The sequence below is a fragment of the Muscardinus avellanarius genome, assembly GCF_963383645.1.
Source record: "Muscardinus avellanarius genome assembly, chromosome: 4".
Taxonomy (NCBI): domain Eukaryota; kingdom Metazoa; phylum Chordata; class Mammalia; order Rodentia; family Gliridae; genus Muscardinus; species Muscardinus avellanarius.
The window spans coordinates 120,668,933-120,680,359 of NC_137789.1; the positions used below are offsets into that span (position 1 = coordinate 120,668,933).

Consider the following 11,427-nt stretch of genomic DNA (forward strand, 5'->3'; position numbering starts at 1 on the left):
GCTACCATCAGCAGTTACCATTATCTACTCTACTCAACCTCAGCCCTAGACAATGATTAATCTACATTCTAACTCTACAAATTTACCTATGGGGGACATTTCATATAAATGGAATCATATAAAATGTGACATCTTTTGTGACGAACCCTTTTCTTTAGTATGATATTTCCAAGGTTCATATATTTGTGGTATCCTTTTATTGACAAATAGTCCACTGTGTGAACAGATAATATTTAATTCATCAGCTAACAGACATCTGGGACATCTGGGTTGTTTCACACTTTTTGAACTTTAATGAGTAATGGCACTATGAATATTAGCATAAACATTTTTGTCTGAAAATATGATTTCATTTGCAAAGGGCCTCACTAAGTACCTGAGACTGGCCATGAACCCGTTATTCTCCTGTCTCAGCCTCTCAATTACTGGGATTACAAGTGTGAGCCAGCATGTCTGACTTATAATCTACTTTAATAGAAATTTTATTTAATATTATATAATGTTTATACTTTTATTCAAAATGGTGGAAGATGAGCAGAAAAACATCTCAATAAACAACTCATTCATTGTCTTATCCTTGTTGAGAAAACCAATTTTAGTAAGAACAGAGGCAACAAATTTTATTTCTCCAGTTGATAGTGACAAGAGATAATAACAGTAGTAACATCTTTTCTATGAATTCATAGAAAAGATGAGAAAATTACCATGAAACCAAATGTAACTTACAAAAAGAGAGCTTTGCCAAAATAGGTCAGAAAAGCCTACTATGATAAACTTTAAATGTGTGTATACCCGGCACTTCTTGGCTTTTACTTATTGAACATATAAGCACTGACTTTTTATTTTACTCCCTTACAGCTTTATAAAGTAGTATCATGTTTTCTTTAAAAAAAGAAAAAGAAAAAGAAAAATTATTGTCTTTTTCTAACACACGAAAACTGGCTACTTGACTTAGTCCCTTATTATAAATGGAAGCTTTCAGAGTAACAAGCTAAAAACATGTCTACAACTATTAAATCCTAGATGAAGGGGGGGTTCTTTTGTCCTCAAAGGCTGAGACACAAACTAGTTTAAAATTTTTAAATGTAAGTCTTGTAAAGTTACTGTTATCCGGAACAGAGCAGCCTGGTGATATGCGTCCCACAGACGGGGGGGAATCTTTCACCTGGGAGATCCCCCTTTGAGATGGCGTCTGTATCCAGATTGTAGGTGTCCTGGAGACGCAGCAGAGCCTTGGCTGCCCCAACCTGGTCCTCGTCATTGGGGAAGTACTGTCTCTGAATGGTCAGATTAGAGATAAAACCTGGAAACAGAAGGGGGGGCTGTTAATAAAGACTGTAGATCATAATAGAGCCTTTGTTAGAGCTTTCCTAAAATTTATCAATCGTGTTCTACCATTCCATGAAAGTTCCACATGTTCATCAAGAAAAAAATTAAATATATTGAATGATATTTGACATACTCCTAATATGCTTTAGTTTTCAAATAAGAAAATGTTAAGTAGTCTGAGGTCACTGCATAAATTATCTTATTAGTAGGCAAGATCAACTAACATACTAATTGAGTTTTTATACAACATAGCAAGAAACAAAAAGTGCCTCCACTAAACTTGAGAAATAAACATGTTAATGTATTTGAAAATGACACTCATTTACAATCAAGTCTACTTTCAGATAGCAATTGGTAAGTAAAACCTATACCTATACTTTTCTAATTTTTCTTTTTGTGGTTCTGAGGCCTGGGCATTCTACCTCCAAGACACACACTCAGCCCTTTTAATTTTTTTGTTTGAAAACAAAGACTTATGAGGTTGCTAAAAGCCTCCCCACATTGTTGAGGCTTGTCCTCAAATGTGTGATCCTCCTGTCTCAGCCTCCAAATACAAAGATTACATAAAACCTACACTCTTAAAGTTCCATTTTCTTCTTCCATGTGCCACACACTATATAAATATGCAACATATAAATTTTAGTGGAATCCCTTGAGGGGAAAAGATGCTAATCGTATAAAGATCAAAAGCTAAATTAGGCCGGGTGTGGTGGCGCACGCTTGTAATCCCCGTATTTGGGAGGTAGAGACAGGAGGATCGCGCAGGTTCAAAGCCAGCCGTGCTGGCTTGAGACCCTGTTTCCAAATAAAAACATAAAAAATAGGTGTCTTGGAATATAGCCCGGAGGTAGAAGGGTTTCCAGTAACACACACACACACACACACACACACACACACACACACACACACACACACACAAAGCTAAACTAGTTTGCCTGAAATATATTCAGAAAGGTTTGTCAAATACTGTTCAACAATCAAGATTTGCTATATATAAAACCTTTATTAAAAGAGAATTTACCAGGTGTGGTGGCACATGCTTGTAATCCCAGCATTTGGGAGGCAGAGACAGGAGGATCATGGTTCGCGGACAGCCTCAGCTACTTAGTGAGGACCTCTGAAACTCAGTGAGACCCGGTTTCAAAATAAAGAATAAAAAATAAGGCAGGGGGTGTAGCTCAGAGGTCGAATGCCCCTAGGTTCCATCCCCAGACCGGCAAAATAAAAATTTAAAAAATTTAAAAAAAGAGAATTTACATAAAATATAGAAAACAATGAAACTAACAAACCAATTACTGATATTATATAAATATAATTATATATGTAATTATATAATTATACAATTCCTAAGGAATATGGATGCTAAATACTCTTTCAGAAACCAAAAGTAAAACCAAACTGATTTAAAATTTTGTAACATAATTGTCATCACTGTAAAAATATTAGGTTTGAGACTTCCCTCTTTCATTAACTTATAATCAAATATATTTATATGTATATGTGTGTTTGTATATATATATTTATTCCCCCCCACCCCCAGTATTGGGGATTGAACCCAGGGGCATTCTACCTCCAAGCTACACTTCCAGCCCTATTTTTTATTCTTTATTTTAAAATAGAATCTCACTAAGTTATGGAGGGCCTCACTAAGTTGCTGAGGCTGGCTGTCTCAGCCTTCCAGGTACTGAGATTACAAACGTGCACTACCACGCCCAGCTCAACTATTTATACTTTGATGAGCAAAAGATCAGGCATTCTTCTGTTAATGAAAATAGACAAACTAACAACTAGCTAGAAGAGGACTAAAGTTCAAGTATATTTTAAGTTTTACGACTTAACTCCCAGTAGTAATTTCCACATGGAATTTTACAAGCAAGTTTTACAGAAGTCACTAATAATTTTTATGCCTCAAAACAAGGAGATAACAAGTTTCAGACCAACCTGGACCCTGTCTCAAAAAATAAAGTGTCTGGGATATTGCTCAGTGGTAGAGCAACCCTGAGTTTAATCCCCAGTACTACAAAACAAGATAAAACAAAATGAAGAAAACAAAAACACCAAAACAAAGCAACTACCCAAGAAGTTGCTTAAATCCCCTCTAATAAAAAGAGAAAAAAATATATTTATAAAAGAACAAGAAGCCGGGTGTGGTGGTGCACGCTTATAATTCCCACGCTTGGGAGGCTGAGACAGGAGGATCACCCAGGTTCAAAGCCAGCCTCAGCTGATTTAAGAGACCCTGTTTCCAAATAAAATATAAAGTAGGTCTGGGAGTGTAGCCCGGAGGTAGAAAGCCCCTGGGTTCCATACCCAGTATCACCAAAAAAAAAAAAAAAAGAACTAGAAGTCAGCTTGGCACAGTGTGCATGCCTGTAATCCTGAGACAGGAAGACTACAGATTCAAGACAGGCCTCAGCAACTTAGCAAGGCCCTCAAGCAACTTAGTGACACCCTGTTCAAAGTAGAAAATAAAAAGGGATACGGGTGTATCTCAGAGGTGGAACATCCCTGAGCTCAATCTCTAATACCCCCCAAAAAAGTACAGGTCCTAACTACATATAACACAAGTTTTGTGTGTGTACATGTAGTCAAGGACATACCACCATTCTTCTCTTCAAGGTTTCTAGTCCCCTTACCCACAGAGGATACATTCCAGTGGTTGCTTGAAACCATGGATAGTACCAAACCCTATATAGACACTGTTTTTTTCCTATAAGTACATACACAAATTTAATATTTATCCTAAGTAAGCACTTATACACTATTACCATTACTTTTATAGTTTGAGATGGAATAGCAAAGCAAGCATGAATTTCTGTTTCCTTCTTCACAATTTCAGGTAGATTCATTCTTACTACAGTATATTTTCCTTTCCTTATCAAGTCAAAAACTTTCACCCTTTCACTTAAAACACTTCATGGATTTTTTTGGCATATCCAAATCACCACTCTTGCATTTTTGGACCATTGAGTAAAATAAAGATTATCTGAATACAAAGCACTATGATACTGCGATGATGACCTGATAGCAAAGGGCTAGTGAGTGACTATGGGCAGGGATATCCTAGACAAACTTATGATTCTGATGGCAGGACATGAGATTTCATCATAGTACTCAGAAAGATACAAAATTTAAAACTTAGTGTTTATCACTGGAATTTTCCACTTAATACTTTTGAGCTGTGAATAACTGAAATTGCAGAATGTAAAAAAAAAAAAATGCAGAAGAGGGGGCCTATTACAATTTACCTCACTGTTTACAAACAATAGTAAGCACTCTGGGAGCTGGTTTATTTTTTTATTTTTATTTTTTGCAGTAGTTAGGATTAAACCCAGAGGTAACACTGAGCTACATCCCCTTTAAGTTTTTTTTTTTTGAGACAGTGTCTTCTAAGTTTCCCAGGTGGGCCTAGACTTTGCCATTCTCTTGCCTCAGCCTCCCAAATAGCTGGGATTACAGGCATGAACCACTGCACCCAGCTGTCTTGTAGTATTTTATCTGTACAGCTAGCTCAGCTTTCCCCTCCACTCTTTTTTTTTGGGGAGGAAGAGACACCTTTATTTATTCAACAAATATTTGAGTCTCTACTAGAGCTAAGCATAATCCCTTTATTGTCTTAAATTATAGGTTGCTTTCAGTTATAAAATATGTAAAATACCTCAACACTTTGACTACAGTATTACTGTTTCACTTAAATTTTTCATTATTGGCCCAGCATGGTGGCGCACTCTTGTAATCCCCGCACTTGGGAGGCAAGACAGGAGGATCGTGTAGGTTCGAAGCCAGCCGCACTGGCTTAAGAGATCCTGTTTCCAAATAAAAATATAAAAATAGGTCTGGGAGTGTAGCCCAGAGGTAGAAGGGCTTCCAGCAACCCCAGTACCCCCCCACATACACATTTTTCATTATTGATATCTCCAACCTTGATTTTTTTAATTCATTGCCTATGCTGAATAAAATAATCTTAGACTCAAAATACTAGGTAGAACCCAATTAGCACCTTATAATACCATTCCCAATATTTTAAAAATTAATCAAAAATAAAGATTTACATATAAATTTTTAAAGTCTGAAGTCACTCCTAAAATAAAAATGCTACTCTCAAAAATGCCAAATGCCACATGCCAAATCTATTAATTTCTGTAAATTTCAAAACAAAATCATTAGTCACCAGTAGAAAATGCTATTTTTTAACTCAAAGAATTCAGAATCTTGAGTAAATTAACTCTAGTCAAATCAAAGGCACCCAGACAATAATTCAATTACAACACTGAACACTTGATGTTCTGGGATGCGAATCTGTCGTGCGCGCGCATGTGTATGTGGGGGGTGCGCGTGCATGCTCAACATTCTCTTCAGACTTACCATCTGACATATCCTTAAGGACCAGATTCTCCAGCTCACTCCACTCAGTGTTGAGACGTTTCATTAGCTTGAACGCATTTACAGGATGCCCCACAAATCCTTCTGGATCTTTTGTTGCCGTGCTAGTTAGCTGATCTAACTTCTCTGCCCATCTAGAGAGGTAAGACAAAGAAATATACATGCATCCAAATAAGGGAAAACACAATTTGGTAAAGTGCTTGGAAATAAGGAGACAAGATTAGAGGTTTTTGAGTTAAAACTATATAACTTCTTAAAGGAAAACTAGAAAGGATCTTTAAAGAACAAATGTTCTTAGAAATAAATCTAATATGGCAAAATATAACTGTAAGACTTTTTTCTTTTGTTACTAGGGATTGAACCCAGGGGCATTCTTCCTTTGAGCTATACCCCCAGCCCTATTTTAGTTTTTATTTTGAAACAGGGCCTTGTTACAGGTTGTGGTGGTGAATGCTTGTTAATCCCAGTACTTAGGAGGCTAAAACACGACTGTCATAGGTTCACAGCCAGCCTCAGCAACTTAGTGAGCTGTTCCACAACTTAGTGAGATCCTGTTTCAAAATGTAAAAATACCACAAAAAGGAAAGAAGGAAAGGAGGGAGGAAAGATGGGAGGGAGGAAGGAACAAGTCTCAGTAAATTGTTGAGGCTGGTCTCAAACCTGTAATACTCTTATCTCAGTCTCCCACGTACTGAGATTATAGGCATGTACTACCGTATCCAACTTACTGTAAGGCTTTTTGGTTGAGTTTCATTTCTTCCAAATGGCTATAGTAAATGATACCCCCGTACCTTAGTAAAAGTTGAGATCTGATCCCTCCAGTATGAGTAAAAAATTTCATTTCCCCATAGATCTTTAAGGCCAAATAATAGACAATGTAAAAATTAGTCCAATACAAATTCAGTTACATGTTCATTTAAATCAACTTATATAAAAGCTGGGTGTGGTGGCGCACACTTGTAATCCCAGCATTTGGGAGGCTGAGACAGGAGGATTGCAGGTTCATGGACAGCCTCAGCTACTTAGTGAGGCCCTCCACAACTTAGTGAGACCGTTTCAAAATAAAGAATAAAAAAGAGGTCTGGGGGTATAGCTCGGAGGTAAAGTGCCCCTGGGTTCAATCCCCAGCACCAAAAATAAGTAAGTAAATAAATAAATAAACCAACTTATACCACTTTCTTGGGGGTTGGGGGGTTGCTATGTTGTCCAGGCCAGCCTACAACTCCTGGGCTCAAGTGATCCTTCTACCTCACCCTTAGAAATACTGGATCTAAAGGAGCATTCTACTGAGTCTGGCTTAATTTATACCAATCAGGATCTAGAAACTATGTTTTAAGACAAAAGCCTTGATACTTAGATACTCATTAAACAAAAGACAGAAATTCTTAGGCCAGGATTATCTATGAACCTGGGTCAACTAAAGTAAATTAACATTTGAGAAAAAAATGTATTAATTTTAAATGCTAACCATACTCATCATTATAAGCTTTACCATGGAACTCTAGAAGCGAAGAAAGATAAACAGAATTGAAAAACTGCTCCAGCAGTCAATAACTCATCACCCATCCGTATTCTTACCTCAATCCGTGTTCTTCTACATAATCCCTGGCCCAGAATTAAACCTTATTTTCTACACTCTTGCTCTAGCTCATTTTAATTGGTTATATATGACTCAGAGATGGTTTTAATTTCTATACAAAAAATCACTTTAGCACAGCCAGGTGTGATGACCCCATTCCTGTAATCTCAGTACTTGGGAGGAGGATCTCAGGTTCAAAGCCAGCCACAGCAACCTAGGGAGACCCTCAGAAACTTATAGAGACCCTGTTTCAAAATAAAAAAATGAAAGGGCTGGGGAGGGGGGGTTCAGAGGTAGAATACCCTTAAGTTCAATCCCCAGTACCAAAAAAAAATTGTATTTAGCTCAAAAAAGAAAATATCTAGATGGAGTCAGAGTCTTACTAAATAAAATACATTACTTACTTTTTTATTTGCTCCAATTTGTCCTCTTCTGCCTTAATATAATCTTTTAGAGAAGTTACTAGATCTTTCTCAGTATGGATCAAATCAGTCATCTGACCTGGAAGGGAAAGAGGAGAAGAAAGTTATCAAATACTCATATTCATCAACTCAAGTGATTTTTATTTTTTATTCTTCAGGTACTAGGGATTGAACCCAGAGGCATTCTACCTCCAAGATACACCTTCCACCCTATTTTATTCTTTATTTTGAAACACGGTTTCACTAAATTGTGGAGGGCCTCACTAAGTAGCTGAAACTGTCTACAAACCTGCAATCCTTCTATCTCAGCCTAAGCACTGGGATTACAAGTGTGCACCACCATACCTGGCAAGAATGCTTCATTGTATTGGAGGATTTAACTAGCACAAATTAGATCTGTTGAAGATCATAGTTTCACCTTTTTTATACTTTAGATAAATTAAAGTCCAAACTTTTTATTTTTATTTTTTGCAGAACTGGGGATGGAACCCAGTGGCATTCTACCTCCAAGCCACACCCCCAATCCCATTTTATTCCTTATTTTGAAATGGTCTCACTAAGTTGTGATGGATCTCAGTAGCTGAGGCTGGCTGTGAACCTACGATCCTCCTGTCTCAGCCTCCCAAGTACCAGGATTACGAGCACGTGCCATCATGTCCTACCTAGCCCAAATGTTTTAAATCATGTTTTCCACGCCGGGTGTGGTGGCACACGCTTATAATCCCCGCACATGGGAGGCGGGGACAGGAGGATCGTGCAGGTTCGAAGCCAGCCGTGCTGGCTTAAGAGACCCTGTTTCCAAATTAAAAAATATATATAAAATAGGTCTGGGAGTGTAGCCGGAGGTAGAAGGGCTTCCAGGAACCCCAGTACCACCAAAAAAAAAAAAAAAAAAAAAAATCATGTGTTCCAGATCTGATTTACAAGTTATTTAATTATGCCAACTTGGACTATATTGGCAAGTTATCTTTCACATACAAATATAAGTTACAAAGCAACACTATATTTTTTTATTTTTTTGGTACTGGAAATTGAACCCTGGGACATTCTACCTCCCAGCTACAACCCCAGCCCTATTTTTTATTCTTTTATTTTGAAACAGGGCCTCACTAAGTTTCAGAACACCTCACTAAGTAGCTGAGGCTAGCCTTGAACTTGCAATTCTCCTGGCTTAGCCTCCCCTCCTGGTATTACAAGCCTGAGCCACCACACCCTGCTTAACAACACTAGTTTTTAAGGATTGGTATTTCTTCTTTATCATCTCCTCTCCCTCACCTTTTATTTCAAGATTAATTAGAAATAAAATTATATTCAATAAACAAAACGCACACTAAAAAGTTACAAACATTCTGTTTCATTAATTATAAAGAAAAAGAAGGCTCATCATTTTATATCTTGAAATCAAATGTCATAAATATGTAGTATTTGTTTTAGCTCTATAATAAATTCCATAAGGGTCAAAGGAACAAAGGAAAACAACTTATTTAAGACAACAAAGACTATATACAGCAATATATAAAATAATACCTATTAAACTATGAAGAATATTTTGGGAATAAGGAAACATGGGGAAATCTTATATTCTATGTTCTGTACTTTTGTGTTTTTTCCACTTTGGCCAATATGCTATATATCTATATCTATATCTATGTCTGTCTGTCCTATCTATCTATCTATCTATCTATCTATCTATCTATGCAATATACATATACATTTTTTTTTTTTAGGTACTGGGGATAGAACCCAGGGACATTCTACTTCCGAGCTACACACTCAGTCCTATTTTTTTTTTTTAATTCTTTATTTGAAACAGGGTCTCACTAAGTTGTGGAGGGCCTCACTAAGTAGCTGAGGCTGGTCGAGAACCTGTGATCCTGTCTCAGCCTCCCAAGTACTGAGATTACAAGCATGTGCCACCATGCCTGGCTGCCAATATGCTATTTTTATGTTATTTTTATTTTTTTGTAGTACTGGAGATGGAACCCAAGGACATTCTATCTCTGAGCTATATCCCCAGCCCTATTTTTTATTCTTTATTTTAAAACAGGGTCTCATTGAGTTACAGAGGGTCTCACTAAGTAGCTGAGGCTGGCCGTGAATTGCAATCCTCCTATCTCAGCCTCTCAAATGTTAGGATTATAAGTGTGCACCACCCCACCCGGCTTATTTTTATGTTTTTAAATAAGATTTTTAAAAATTATGAGACAGTAGATTCTTTTTCTTTTGGTATTAGAGATTGAACCCAGGGGCATTCTACTGCCAACATACATCCCAGCTATTTTATTTCAAAATAGAGCCTTGCTAAATTGCTGAGGCTGGTCAGAACTTGCAATCCTCCTGTCTCAGCCTCCTAAATACCAGGACTACCGGCATGTGCCACCTTGCCCAGATAATAGCACATTCTTAAATGGAAAAGATAAGTTAGAAAATAATGTGTAGAATATCTGTGCATCTGTAAATTGTTTAGTTAGTTGTTAGATAGACTTTTTTTTTCCCCTAAGGATTGAACTCAGGGGCATTCTACCTCTGAGCTACACCCCTAGTGCTATTTTTTATTCTTTATTTTGAAACAGGGTCTCACAGAGTTGTGGAGGGCCTCACTAAGTAGCTGAGGCTGGCTTCAGAACTGTAATCCTCCTGTCTTAGCTTCCCAAGTACTGGGATTACAAGTGTGTGCCACCACGCCCAATTTACGCTTTCTTTTTCTTTGCAGTACTGGGAATGGGCATTGTGCTTCCGAACTACATCCCCAGCCCTATTTTTTGGTTTTTTTATTTTGAAACAGGGTCTTGGTGAGTTGCGAAGGGCCTTGCTAAGTAGCTGAGGCTGTCTGTGAACCATGATCCTCTGGTCTCAGTCTCCCAAATGCTGGGATTACAAGCATGAACCACCACACCCAGCTCCAATTTAAACTTACTAATCAGTGATTTTCTTTGGTATGATTTTCAAAATTTTCAATAAGCTTCTAACCAGAATATTTATTATTTTTACAATCAGAAAAAGTTAAAGAAAAAATGAAAATTTTAAATGGAAAATGACACAAATAAAAAACAGTTAAGACTTACCAATTGATGTGAAAAAGCCTGGATGGGCCAAAGACTGGGGGAGTAGAATCCCTATGACTAAAATACACCAGACCATCTTGGGAGACTTAATGTTACAGGTTCACACACCTACAAGAGAAATATAGCCATTATTAAAAACAGAAAAAGGGACTAAGGAAGGGCCACATAATCTTCCCACTAACAAAATTAAAGTCAGATTCTACAGAATTGATGTTACTTTTTGTAAATGGATGTAACAATTTAATACCTTATTTCTTATTTTCCATATAAAATACCTTGATATTTCATATTAAAGAAATATGTACACATTTGTTTTTACCTGGTCACCAATCATAAAATTTTAACCTCAGTTTGTTTTTCCCTTAGTTACTATTACAGAATAACTGAATAGAAGTGGCTCTTCACATGGACTGAAAGAAGTTCTCTGTGATCTAGATTTAAACCATGATTTTCCATAAAATATACTTTATTAGAAGAACTAAACTTAAGCGTTACCGATATAATTTAAAGATGTTAGAATAGGATTTAAGGAAAGAAATATTTCAAACTGAGCATGGTGGCACCCGCCTATAATAATCTCAGTACTTGGGAGGCTAAGATAGGAGGATACCATGTTCGAGGTCAGTCTGAAAGACTCAGCAACTTAATA

The 11,427-nt window shown here is 37.1% G+C and overlaps 1 protein-coding gene across 3 annotated transcripts in view; it reads right to left on the reverse strand.

Moving 5' to 3' along the window:
• P4HA1 (prolyl 4-hydroxylase subunit alpha 1) overlaps positions 1-10,854 on the reverse strand; it is a gene marked incomplete at both ends in the record, with an annotated part of 50,155 nt that extends 39,301 nt beyond the window's left edge. For all 3 annotated transcript variants that reach the window (XM_080693784.1, XM_080693782.1, XM_080693783.1), the window contains 4 exons: positions 1,166-1,303; positions 5,695-5,846; positions 7,696-7,792; positions 10,779-10,854. In XM_080693784.1, coding sequence (XP_080549910.1) covers positions 1,166-1,303; positions 5,695-5,846; positions 7,696-7,792; positions 10,779-10,854 — 463 coding nt within the window. The remainder of the gene's footprint in view (positions 1-1,165; positions 1,304-5,694; positions 5,847-7,695; positions 7,793-10,778) is intronic.
• Between the last annotated feature and the right edge of the window lie 573 nt (positions 10,855-11,427).